The sequence below is a fragment of the Hypanus sabinus genome, chromosome 27 (genome assembly GCF_030144855.1).
Source record: "Hypanus sabinus isolate sHypSab1 chromosome 27, sHypSab1.hap1, whole genome shotgun sequence".
Lineage (NCBI taxonomy): Eukaryota > Metazoa > Chordata > Chondrichthyes > Myliobatiformes > Dasyatidae > Hypanus > Hypanus sabinus.
This window is the reverse complement of record NC_082732.1, coordinates 31,517,746-31,531,885: the sequence shown is the minus strand read 5'-3', so window position 1 is coordinate 31,531,885 and position 14,140 is coordinate 31,517,746. Positions and strand designations below refer to the sequence as shown.

The window sequence follows — 14,140 nt, the reverse complement described above, 5'->3', positions numbered from 1 at the left end:
AGCATTTTGTTTGTGTTGCTCTGGACTTCCAGCATCTGCGGAATCTCTTGTGTTTATCATTTACTGCCTCTTCCTCCTTCCCTTCTTTTCTCACCCTCTGCCTCTCTTCATCACTTTTCTTCCCCTCCATCACTTTTCTTTCTCTCCCTGCTCACCTATCCTCTCTCCACCCCTTTGTCTCCCTCTGCCTGTCCCTTTTACCTCAGCCTTTGCCACAAGAGCCTGCCATTCTCTGACATGACATCGTACTGGTAGGATTCCATTGTCAGCCACGGGTGAGGTCTCTGATAAATGGTGGCCACACTTGGACTGCAGCTTCACTTGTTTTAGAGCTGCAAGGGGATTGGTAACAGGAACATCCCACAGTACAATACCTCACAATGCCTGAAGTGCGGTATAATTACTGTGTTATTAGCAGCCACTTATTCTGCAAATCACAAGCTGTAGTGCCGTTGGCTGGTACAATGAAGGAAACCTCCTTGTTTTCGTCAGGTTGTAATCAGAAACAATTATTTACAACATGCTGAAAGACTTATATTAAAAAAAAACTGTAGTGTATTATCAAAGGGGGGATTGCAAATATCTAATAATGGAATTAGAGGCCTATTTCTCTGGAAAGCCATTGGCTGCTGAGTGGTCTATAAATGGAACAAGTTGCCAAATATTGAGCAGTTCTTCTAGGTCATTAGGTCTTTGTTAAAAAGGGCGTCGGGAGCTGGAAATGGGACTGCAGCTTCATGAAGGGACTCATAACTGCCTTGGTAATAACCGCTTTCTTTATAATGATGTCCAGGATTGGGAAGACTATCAGCAGAGCTGAGCAGGGAGCCAGCAAGTAGTTGAGCAGCCTCTGGCTATGGCGAAGGATTTGCACTCTTCAACTCGAATGTGAAAGGGGCAGGGCTTTATGATTACGTAAAGTTGCCAAGAATACTTCAATTTGTGAGGTTTACCTCAGCAAAGCTGGAGATTGAATGACTGGACTCAGAGAGTAGCTTTGACAGGACGGAGTTGATCACAGGCAAAATGATGCTCCCCGCCACCCACTGGAGAGGCAGCAGATCAAATGGCCCTTCATATTTCTCCAGTAACTTCCTGTATCCGAGTCTCTCCCATCCCAGCGACTCAACCCATCAACATTTGCAGCCTGACAGGTGAAAGGAAGACTTGCATTTCTATAAACAAAAGAGATAAACCCAAAGAAATCTTGAGCAACACACATAAGATGCTGCAGGAATCCATCAGATCAGGTAGAATCTATCTACAGAGGGGAATAAACAGTCAATGTTCGAAGCTGAGAGCCTTCATCAGAACATTAGCTCTGCCCAAAAATTCAATGGTCTATTTCCCTCTTTAGATGTTGCCTGACCTGCTGAGTTCACCTGCGTTTTGCATGTGTCTTTCACAATGTCAGAATGTCCCACAGCCTTTTCACAACCAACAAAGCATTTTTGACGTGTGTTCAGTTACGCTACAGCCAAGCCTTATACAGTTTTGTATGATAGGGAACAGATCATCCTAAATAAACATGAGCCATGACACAGGGAAAATTCCCCTGCCCTTTGAAGTAATGCCATGAGTTACATTACACCCACCAAAAGGAGTAGGTGAGATCTTGGTTTATCGCACTTTCAATGGGTGGTCCAAAGGTTATGATTATTGTCAATGGAGTCATCTAGCAGGAATCGTGCCAGCATTTCATCAACAGTGGTTGCAGGACGGGTGAGCTCCTGCTTGTCAAGCCCAGGAAGTCTGCGTCAAGGAGCTGAAGGCAATTCCTATAAGTAGTTCTCACTGAGTCAGCTGAAGGCCAAAGACTCTGTCAGTGGCCCTTAGGTTGTACTGTAGCTGGAGTCACCCCCTTTAATCCCTGGTTATTTTAGTGAGTTTCCTGTTGTTACTAAATTAAGTGCAATAGCACAGGAAATGGTAGGGATTCTTTCTCAGTCTGCACTGGCTTCGAAGCTGAGTGTCAGAGACTGGGGACTTAGCCCCTGTGCCATCAAGTTACCATGGCAATGGGATTTGCTCATGGTAAACTGTTGAAGTGAATAACAACAGAGGTGAAATTGGGAGCAGCTGATTCCTGGCATGTAACGAGGCATTCAAATCCCTTCCTGACCTCTGTCTTTGTCCTACAACTAGCACATATGTCACTGTGTTCCTCCTGTGCTGAAGGTATCCATATTGTAGACTAGCAGTGATCACAAGTCCTCTATGGTCCAGCAAATATTTAACACCCGAGCAATGTCTATCAAGCAGGACAGTTGTTTGTGAGGTTTATCGCCCTGCTGTGTCTTTGCACTCTGATGCGCATTGGATCATGAAGAAGGAGGTATGATTAGAAATCCTTTCTGTTATCCAGGAGGTCCATGCTTTCTGTTGATAATGCCTCCTGTCTCTGTCTCCAGTTTCAATAGATGCCATTCGAGAAGTGTGTGAAGGGAAACAATCGGAGATCTTCCAGCGGTATCCTGATGGGACCTTTGACCCCAACTGTTGCTTCAGTATTTACCACGGGGACCACATGGAGTCCCTGGACCTGATTTCATCAAATGGCGAGGAAGCACGAACATGGATTACAGGCCTCAAGTACTTAATGGCAGGGATCAGCGATGAGGACAGCCTGTCAAAGCGGCAGAGGACACGTGACCAATATCCTTTTCTGTCTTAGCCTCAGGCATTGCACTGATGTTTTAAACATGTTAGAGTGGTGGGCAGAACATGGGCCAGCTGGTAGAGCTGCTGTCCTGTGCCTCCAATAATCTGAGTTTAATCCTGACCTCCGGTGCTCTCTATGTGAAAATTAAGTTCTCCTGTGACTGTGGGGTTTCTCTGGGTGCCCACATTCCTTCACACATCCCACAGGTATGCGAGTTGATGGGTTAATTGGCCAATGTAGGTTGAGCCAAGGGTCTGATGGGAAAATGGGATTAGGGTAAAAGGGTGGTCTTGTTCACTGAAGCTCCTGTTTCCATGCTCTTAATTGCCTTGGAATAGTTCCTTTCAACGTTGACCAAACAGTGGCAGAGCCCTCGTGGGGCCAGCACTGAATGATAGAATTTCAGGAGGATCTGTTCAGTTCAAGTTGATTGTCGTGGGCATACATGCACAGGGTATTAAAGTCATGAAAATTAACTTTTGGTACCGGAAGTACTTTACAAGCATAAATTAATATAAACTCAAATGAACATAGTCACATGTTCACGTCCGCTTCTGCTGTTGGTCACCTGATCCATCTCTCCTTTGGGTGAAAGCACTTCCCACAGGTAAATACGTGGAGAGCAAATTCCTTCCTACCCCAACTGAATGAAGCTTGATCTTTAGTCAGTGAGAGCTTTCTGTCCATTGATAACTGATCAAATAAAAGTATCCAAAACCAAGAAAATGGATATTTTTTAAAATCCTTTTTTTCCCTCCCATCTTTTTTGTCTATTCATTGATCATGGTAAATCTTGGAGCATCTATAACCAGTTCCAAGTCTACTACTGAGGTGGCCCAGACCTTGAGGTAAGCTACTATTTAGAGTATTCTTCCTTTCATTTAGGAATAAATCCCTGCGAGGGCCACCTCTTCGCTTATATTGCCTTTTGCAACTTGACTGTGGTTATATTTCATTAGAAGAGTTGAATGGGAAGAGATAACTCTTCAGAGTAGTGAAGCTAACAGAGGAAACCCCAATCTTTGGTGTCAACTCCCCAGGTGTGATACAGTCAATTCCCTCTCGCTGCTAATTTATCTTTATCACATGCCGTGTGCACAAGCTGTCTTGGTGTCTCATTTGAGATTAAATCAGCAATGAGACAGCGATGTTGAGAACAAACAATTTAAACTCTCAGCCAATAAAACTCAGCCAGGGAAAGGCATGAAATGTACGGTAGATTGAAAGGAGGCCAATCAGGATTTGTGGATTGGGAACTGGTAAACTGGATTCTGGTGATTAGACTGTCCTCTCCAGGATCCATTGCTTCAGAAAGGGTTAACTTTATTTATTTATTTATTGGGATACAACACGTAATAGACTCTTGTGGCCCTCTGAGCCATGCTGTCAACAATCCTCAGATTTAACCCCAGCCTAATCACTGGACAATTAACAATGACCAATTAACCTACCAATTGGTACGTCTTTGGACTCAAAATGAAGTTAATAGTTATCAAATCGGGATGATCCTGTGGCCAACTTGCAACCATCATTCCAACTCATGCTGACAGTAGGTTTTCCTTCAATTTTAAGGTAACCTCATATTCCATTGGGTAGCTTACAACTCAATTGTATGACAATTGAACTTTTCAATTTCAGGAAAAGGCTTTTTCTTCCCCTTTTCCACTACCACCAGTCCACCCAGCTCCTCTCTCCCTTTGTTAACTTTATCCATCTCTGCTCTCCTATCCTACCTGTCTTCCATCTGCCTGTCATTTCATTTTCATCTGGTTCTACCTATCAGCTTTTGCCCATCCCTCCTCTACATTCCTACATTCTGGCCATTCTCCCCTAAATCCCTGTCCCCACAGGCACGACGCAGCTTTACAACTCAAATTATTGACAGTCCTTTTACCTCCACAGATGCTGCTTGACCAGCTCAGTTTTTCCAGCAGGTTGTTTTTTATACCAATGTTGGTGCAATTTGGTAAAAAATGGTATTCAACTCATCCATCACATCTAAAGCTATCTCTTTTAAAAGTTGAGATGTGAGATCATTTTATCCTTGAGCTTTTATTTTGCTTCATTAACTTCCCTAGAATACTTGTGGCCTAATATTAATTTCCTTCGCTTCCTCATTCTCACTTCTCTAGTATCTGGCACATACATGTCACTCAATGGTAAATGTTCCTCTTCCTATTAATGACCAAGATAGGATGTAGAAAGCAAATATGAAGGCAAACATCAGAACCCTCAATCCTATCACATCACACTATTAATTTGAGAAAACTGTGGTTGATAATGGACAGCTGCTCAACAAAACACAAAATGGTGGAGGAATTCAACAAGTCAGGCAGTATTTATGGAGGAGCATAAGTAATCGATGTTGTTCCAGCTTGTGTTGATTTATTCCTGCCTGTTTTCTCCATATTGAAACACTGCTCAGAGTAGAACCTGTATTCTAGGCACTTTAATGTTATCAAGGGTATTACAGTCAGTGAGAAGGTGCTGCTTGGTGAATTCCCTGTATTTTAAAGAGAGGTTAGAATTTTTAAGACCATCAAGAGCAGCAAACCCAGATGTTATATGAATCATAAAGTATCTATTTCATCAAATCCCTTGCCTTCACTACCTCAGTCATTCCAATTGCATCATTCAATCAACATCTCTTCAATCCTGACAATATTCCTCAATGGTTCCCAATGTATCCATATGCTTTTCTCATTGTTTCACTGAGATGCTGCCCACTATAATCAGGGTTTTCTCACTATAGTGTCCAATCTCTGCCCAATATAACACTTAATCCCCTCAGAACACATCTTTTAATCCTTATCATTGTGTCCCACAATCAATTATTGTTGTAGTTGTTGTTTCTTTTCACACCTTGTAGCACATTGGACGACATTTTTGCTTCTGCAGCATTTGTCTGTTTTTTATGAGGCCGAGTTGCTAGCTCAACACTTAATTGAGCACAGATGGAAAGCGAGCAAGGAGCCGGCTGGATTCGAACTTGGGAGCGTTTGAAGTCCGGTGCTGATGCCACTACACCACCAGCCAGCACAATACATTATTACCCTAACCCTAAACCTAATTTTATTTTACACTTCTCCCCATCTCTTAGCTCCAATTTCTTTTTGTGTCCCTTAATCCTTACAAATCTCAACCAAAATCCCCTAACTTACTTAAATTTTCCTTAACTTTTCTCCAATTTAAATTCAAGGACTATCCATTTATATCTCATTTTAATAATGGGTTTGCCAAAAATCAAATCAAATTTGATCTATCGCAGGGCATCTCTGAAGCATGGTCTAGGAAAGGCCAGGTATCCCATCAAACCCATAGCATACCCAGTTCCACACCACACCATTTGGAGACAATTTCAAGTTCCTAAGCATTCCTAAATGAAAAGAGGGTATGTTTTTCTGGATTCTCTTTAACAAATTTTCATGTGGCTAAAGCAGACATTTGCAGAGGCGGATAAAAATGGGGACGGCTGCCTAAGTGTTGGTGAGGTCCTGCAACTAATGCACAAACTCAATGTCAATCTGCCACGCCAGAAGGTCAAACAGATGTTCAAGGTAAGAGTGTTTCCTGCACATCCATTCATTTAAACTTTTCCCAAAGTTTAGGCTATTTTGAGCACAATACCGACTTAGACCTAACTTCTTCACCTTCCTTCTGCGTGATGGAGAGGAAGTTGGTATGGGTGGAGTGGGTGCTATTAGTACAGGAAGCAGCTTCATTTATATAGAGCCCTTCACATCCTCTGAGCATCCCAAAGTATTTTGCAGTCATCAAGATACTGCAAAAAGTTACACCCAAAAGTATAATCCATTCTTTAGAGATGTTGATTGAGTGATAAAGCATTGACCAGATCAATGGGAAGAATCCCTTTTTTCTTCCTTAATGATTGCACGTTTTTTAACATCCACCCAGTCTGAGTCTTTGGTTCACAACTATTGTTGGCAGAATTTCATGTGGTGACAAGAAGGCATACAGGAGTGAGGTAAATCAGCTGGTTGAGTGGTGTTGCTTGCACAAGACCAAAGAATTGATTGTGGACTTCAGAAAGGGTAAGACAAGGGAACACACATCAGTCCTCATCGAGGGATCAACAGTGGAAAGGGTGAGCAATTTCAAGTTCCTAGGTGTCAACAGTTCTGAGGATCTATGCTGGGCCCAACATACCGATGCAGTTACAAAGAAGGCACAATAGCGGCTATATTTTATTCAGAGTTTGAGGAGATTTGGTTTGTCACCAAAGACTCTCACAAGTTTCTATAGATGTACCATATATTCTAACCGGCTGCATCACCATCTGATATAGGGGCAAGGGGATCACTGCACTGGATCGAAATAAGCTGCAGAAAGTTGTAAACTCAGTCAGCTCCATAACGGGCCCCCAGCATCCAGGACATTTTCAAGGAGTGATGCCCCTTAAAGGTGGCATCCATCATTAAGGACCCCATCACCTGTGGTACCATTTTCTGATTACAACCATCAGGGAAGGAGCTACAGGAGCCTGAAGGCACACACTCAATGATTCAGGAACAGCTTCTTCTCCACTGCCATCTGATTTCTGAATGGACATTGAACCCGAGAACACTACCTCACTACCTTTTTATTTCTCTTTTTACATTACTTAAGTGGTTCCATTTAATATTAGAGCATGTATACTCTAGAGATTCAGAGATTCAGAACAAGGTGCGCACTAATTTAAGACAAATGACAAAGTCGCGTGGTTTGGAATTATCCAGCAGAGACCAAATCATTAAATATATTCAAGGCCAATATATCCTGCGATTTACAGCTTTTATTATTATGTTTTGCAATATATCGCTGCTGCATAACAACAAATCTCACGACATATGAAGGAGATAGTAAGCCTGATTCTGATTGGTCAACTTTCCTGAAAATCTCCCAAAAGTGTTGTCAACTTTTATTAGATAGTGTTCCTGTGAAACCCTCGGAAAAATGTAATACAAGGCTAAGTTATTGTTACTTGAGCTACCTAGAAATGAACCAAGAAACTGGAATAGTTTCAATTAACTTACCATACAAACCAGATTCAAGCACTCCTCAGACGGGGCACATGATTCACCAATGTAATTACTGTCTTCATTGCTATATGGCTCTGTGGTTTATAGTCCATTTGTACTCTCGGTGCATCAGTAAATAGGAAATGGAGCAGAAGTAGGCCCAAGGGCCCCTTGAGTCTGCTTTTCTATTCATAAATACCATTGCTGTTCTATTCATGCCTCAGCTCCACATTCCCGCCTGTTTCCCATAGCCCTTGCTACCCCTATAAACAAAAAAGACCTATCTTGGCCTTGAATATATTCAATGATTTAGTCTCTGCTGGATAATTCCAAACTACACGACTTTGTCATTTGTCTTAAATTAGTGCGCACCTTGTTCTGAATCTCTGCCTCTCAGTTTGAAATTCTCCCACAAAGCACAGCATCCTCTCATCATTGACCTTCCCAAGGCCACATCAAATTTTTCAATAATATCATCTAAACTGCAATGCTTAAAGGGTTAAAATGCTTAACCTTTGGTCATAAGGTAATCATCTCATCCTCAAGGAAATCACATCCGAGAACCTACTTTCAATACAAATACTTTTCTCCTTAAAAAAGGAGACCAAACTGTGTGCAGATATCCAGGTGTGGCCTTGCCAATGCCCTTTAGCGAGAAGACCTATAATGAAATGCAGACCATATTGAAGTAATACAGATATTGACACTGATGGTAGCTAGGTGTGGCAAGTACAGTTGGCCCTCCTTATCTGTGGATTTTGCATGCGCGGACTCAACCAACTGCGGATCGGGAAAACCCGGAAGTTCTCTCTCCAGCACTCGTCGTTTGAGCATGTATAGACTACTTTTTCTTGTCATTATTCCCTAAACAATAGTATAACAACTATTTACATAGCATTTACAATGTATTAGGTATTATAAGTAATCTAGAGATGATTTAGAAGTACAGGCAGTCCCTGGGTTATGAACGAGTTCCGTTCCTGAGTCCGTCTTTAAGTCGGATTTGAAGTCGGAACAGGTACATTCGGTATTGTTTAGTGTCATTTAGTCAAAAGTTTGACTTTGTATATAGTACAAATATTACCTTTCTATGCAAAAAAACACTTAAGAAACGTATGTACTTCAATAATTAAACCACTGCATTGCTTAGTAATAATTGGAGCTTTCATCGGGGCAGGGCCTTTCACATACTCCATTAAAATTGTTCTGATCGTTGACCAACTGTAGCCTAACGCTTTTCCAATGACCGATGACATTTCACCTCTTTCTGATCGCTTTATTACTTGCACTTTATTTTCAGTCGTGATCGTGATTATTTTCATGAACAGAAACACTGCGGATTCAGAACTGCGCCGTGTCCTAATGTCCACTGGACTGAGACAGGTTAAATAAGGTCCGGAGTTTTGCTGGGTCCTAAAGACCACCGTATTGAGACAGGTTAAATAAGAGACTTGAGCATCCACGTAAAGGCCCCCTACAGACTTCCTCAGTTTATGAAATCCCACCCATACATATGAATGAGTCGTTTAAGAGAGTTGAGGGACGAAATTATTGGCTGGTGGAGCTACAAGGCTCTTATGCCAATAGAACCAGAGCATTTCTGTGCACCTATTTCCCCACACCCCACCAAGCCACAACAATCAGGGCCGGGATGAGGAAAGCTGAGTTTTGCTGAGCGGACTCATTCATTCACTTGAGGCAATGAGGCCGGCTGAAGGCCACTCTTTCTGCTCCTCTTCACTATCCGACAGTTGTTCCTGTGATGATTCTCTCCCTCACTCTTTGTTCATTTCTGACTTTTCAGTTACAAAACATTCAAAGGAATAGAAACCTGTTGCAACCTGGGGACTGCTTCTGGTTTGAATGATCCAGATTACTGTCTTGGGCATTAAAGCATAAGAGTCATCTGGAGTCATAGAACACTATAGCACAGAAACAGACCCTTCAGCCCGTCTAGTCTGTGCCAAACTGTTATTCTGTCTAGTCCCATCAATCCACACCTGGACCATAGCCCTCCATACCTCTCTCGTCCATGAACTTATGAAAACTTCTTTTAAATGTTGCGGTCAGCTCACATCCAGCACTTCCACTGGCAGCTTGTTCCACCCTCGCACTCCCCTCTGAGTGAAAAGTTCCCCCTCAAATTTCAACTTTCACCCTTCACCTATGACCTCTAATTCTAGTCCCACCTACACTTGGTAGAAAAAGCCTGCTTGCATTTACCCTATCTATTCCCCTCATAATTTTGAATTTCTAGCAAATCTCCCCTCATTCTCCTACCGATCCAGAGAATAAAATCTTAACCTATTCAAACTTGCCCTCTAACTCAGGTCCTTAAATCCTAGAACATTCTTGTAAGTTTTCTCTGCACTCTTTCAATCCTGTAGGTAGGTGATGAGAACTACAAACTATACACCAAATTTGGCCTCATGAATGCCTTAAACAACTTCAACATGGCACACTAACTCCTGTACTTGATACTCTAATTTATGAAGGTCAATGTGCCAAAAGCTCTTTACAACCCTATCTACCCATGATACCACTTTCAAGGAACTATGGATCTGTATTCCCAGATCCCTTTGTTTTATCGCACTCCTTAGTGCCCCACTGTGCCCACTGTGCAAGTTCGATCCTGGTTTCTCCTTCCAAAATGCAACACCTTACAGTTGTCCGCGTTAAATTCTATCTGCACTGTTTCAGCCCATTATTCCAGCTTTGGTAGTCTTCCTCGCTGTCTACTGCGCCCTCAGTGTTTGTGTTGTCTGCAGATTTATTGATCCAGTTTATTACATTATCATCCAAATTACTGATATAGATGCCAAACAACAAAGGATCCAACAATGAATCCTGCAACCTATTACTAGTCACAGGCCTCCAGTCAGAGGGGCAACTAGTTACTGTCGCTCTCTGGCTTCACCTGCTAGGTCTGGGTTCCCAACCTTCTTTATGCCGTGGACCCCCACCATTGACCGAGGGGTCCATGGCCCCCAGGTTGGGAACTCCTGTGCAAAGCCACTGTTGAATCTAGTTTACTACTTCATCCTGAATGCCAAGCTACTGAACCTTCATGATCAGCCTCCCCTCCCATGCAGGCCTTGGTCAAAGACTTCGCTAAAGTCCATGTAGACAAAATCCACTGCCTTTCCTTCATTGACTTTCCTGGTAACCTTAAAAAAACTACCTGTCAAAACCAAACTAATGGTTTGGATTAGGACATATATTTTGCAATGATGGTACCCATGTTGATCATTTCAAATGATGATATATTGCCCCCAATTAGTCAGCACTAAGTATGAGTAACTGACCCATTAGCCTCAACATATTCTAGTTTCTTTACAGATGTCTTTATCTCCCCTCCACTCTGCTTTTCTCAAGGATCACTCCCTCTGTAATTCCCCTGTCTGTTTGTCTCACACCCCACATCCCAGCACTTATCCTTGCAAGCACCTAAAGTGCTACATCTTCCCATTCACCTCCTCCCTCACCTCCATTCAGGGTTCCAAACAGTCCTTCCAGGTGAGGCAACACTTCACCTGAGAACCTGCTGTGGTCGTCTATTGTGTCCCGTGCTCCCAATGCAGCCTCCTTTACATTGGTGCGACCACTTTGTCGTAAATTGGGGATCGTCTTTGTTGAGCACCTCCACTCCATCTGCCAAAAGTGGACCTTCCTGGTGGCCAAGCGTTTTAACTCTGACTCCCATTCCTGTTCTGACATGTCAGTCCATAGCCTCTTCTTGTGCCAAGATGAAGCCACCCTCAGAGTGGAGGAGCAACATCTAATATGCTGCTGGATAGCCTCCAACCTGATAGATTGAATATTGATTTCACCTTCCATTTGAATTGTTTCCTCCCCCTCCCCTCTTCTTCTTTTCCCCATCTGGCCTTTTACCTTTTCTCACTTGCCTATCACTTCTCCTTCTCCTTACATTTCCCTTATGGTCCACTCACCTCTCCTATCAGATTCCTTCTTTTCTAGCCCTTTACCTTTCCTACCCACCTACAATCACCTTCTAGGTAGCCTTCTTCCCCTCCCCCCACCTTTTTTATTCTGTTGTCTTCCCCTTTCCATTTCAGTCCTGAAGAAGGGTCTCGGCCCAAAACAGTGACTGTTTGTTCGTTTTTGTAGATGCTGCCTGACGTTCTGCGTTTCAGCAGTGTGTGTGTGTGTGTGTGTGTGTGTGTGTGTGTGTGTGTGTGTGTGTGTGTGTGTGTGTGTGTGTGTGTGTGTGTGTGTGTGTGTGTGTGTGTGTGTGTGTGTAGACTTCCTTGTGCTTATCATATTTTATTGCTGTTTGAAGAACCAAAAGCCTAGGTCCGAGGCAGTTAAAGTAAGGAAGAGGAATATAAAAAGCTGAGTTTGAAAGCAATTGATGATATCCTGTTGAAGAAAACATTTAGATTTATATAATGTATATATATACAAAACCTACACAAGTTGCTTAGAACAATTTACAATGGCTTGATAAAGAATTAGATCATGTATAAATGTGGTGGGAGATACTTTTGGGAGTTTAGTCTCAAATCCCTCCTACATTATTTAATCTGTTCAACTAAAAGGCATGTGGTTCCAGGCACAGAGGAGCCAACTGACTGGAAATAAATATATAGCAAAAGAAACCAGATAGAAGTACAGAGATCAACATACTGGGCTAAAATAGTTTTATTCTGAGTTAGTTTTGTACTTCCTCATATAAAGAGAATGAATGGGTGATCTGTGGGAGTTTGTATGAGGGAAGGGTAAGTTAAGGTTCCATCTCTGATGGCCACTAATGTGAACATCAATTTGATATGCTTTAACGTCGACGTTCTTCAAATGATCTTCCCCACTCCCATCGGCTGAGGAGGAGTCAATGGGGGAGGTTAAGCAATTTAAAGGGTTATTTAGGAAAATGAGGTGTTGCGTGAACATCTGCCCCCCCTCTCACGAGTATCACTGGACACAATGATGCTGTGCAAGGTCTTCCATTCCTTTAAACAACATAACAGACAGCCTGCACTTTTTGGGTTGTGTAAATGAGTTTTGACGTAAAAGGTTTTCTTAAGGGTTCAGTATAATATTGTCTAGTTTCTTCAGCCTTTACAGAATTACACACACCATTAAGTAATGACTGTACTTAATAGCGAGTGCCATATGTCATTACCCAGCCCAGATGGTTGAGCCTAACACATAATCACAAGTGTCTTAAGGCCTATTTGAAGAGAGCTTAGCTTCATTTTTGCATATTCCATATTGTTTGTATGACCATCATTTTCCAAATCTTTTAAAACCTTTGTTTGGACTGGCATAGAACACAGGTCCTTCAGGTCACGATGTTGTGCTGGCCTTTTAACCTACTTCAAGATCAATCACTTCCCTCCGACGTGCCTTGCATTATTCTTTCATCCACAGTTCAAAGTAAAATTTATTATCATTGCATACATGTTGCCACAGACAACCCTGAGATTCTTCTTTCTGCAGGCATGCTTAGCAAGTCTATAGAACAGTAACTGTAAACAGGATCAGTGGACAATAAACTGTGCAAATGCAAATATAATTAAATAGCAATAAATAACGAGAGCACAAAATAACAAGATAAAGAGACCTTAAAGTGAGACCATCGGCTGTGGGAACACAGAAATAGAATGAGTGTAATTATCCCCTTGTGTTCAAGAGCCTGATGGTTGAGGGGTGGTAACTGTTCTTGAACCTGGCGATACAAGGTATTAGTCTTGAGGCAATTGTACCTTCTGCCTGATGGCAGCAACGAGAGAAGAGCATGGGCTGGGTGGTGGGGATATTTGATGATGGATGCTGCTTTTCTATTGCAATATTTCATGTCGACATGCTCAATGGTTGGGAGGGCTTTACCCATGATGTACTGGGCCGAATCCACTACTTTTCGTAGACTGTCCTGTTCAAAGTCACTGGTGTTCCCATACCAGGCCATAATGCAGCCAGTCAGCACACTTTCCGCCACTTGTCCTCATGCTTATCCAGAGGTCTCTTATATGTCCCTAATGTATATTGTCTCTACCCACAACCCTAGTAGTGGATTACATTTGCACCCACCATTCTGCAAAAAAAATTATCTCTGATATCCCCCCTATAGTTTACTGCAGTCCCCATAAAATTATGCTCCCTTGTATTATCACTTCTGCCCTGAGTAGAAGGCTGTCCACTCTATCATTGCCTCTTATCATCTTATACACCTCTATCAAGTCACATCTCACCCTCCTTCACTCCAAAGAGAAAAGCCCTAGGTTGCTAAACCTTTCAAGTTTAATTGTCAATAAACTGTACATATATATACAGTGAAATGAAACAGCGTTTCTCTGGGGTCAAGGTGCAAAACAGAGTACATTCAGTTACATACAGCACACAGTACATACAGTTGCAATAGCACATTAAGTCGCAAAAATAATTTTAGCCCAAGTGTCTGAGTGGTATGTGCTGAAGATTAGTGGTGTACGGGATGTTG

The 14,140-nt window shown here is 42.3% G+C and overlaps 1 protein-coding gene across 1 annotated transcript in view; it reads left to right on the top strand.

The window, feature by feature from the left end:
- The window catches only part of plch2a (phospholipase C, eta 2a), a 310,297-nt gene that overhangs the window by 164,994 nt on the left and 131,163 nt on the right, over positions 1 to 14,140 (top strand). The window contains exons 5-6 of the mRNA XM_059952164.1: positions 2,412 to 2,655; positions 6,090 to 6,219. Coding sequence (XP_059808147.1) covers positions 2,412 to 2,655; positions 6,090 to 6,219 — 374 coding nt within the window. The remainder of the gene's footprint in view (positions 1 to 2,411; positions 2,656 to 6,089; positions 6,220 to 14,140) is intronic.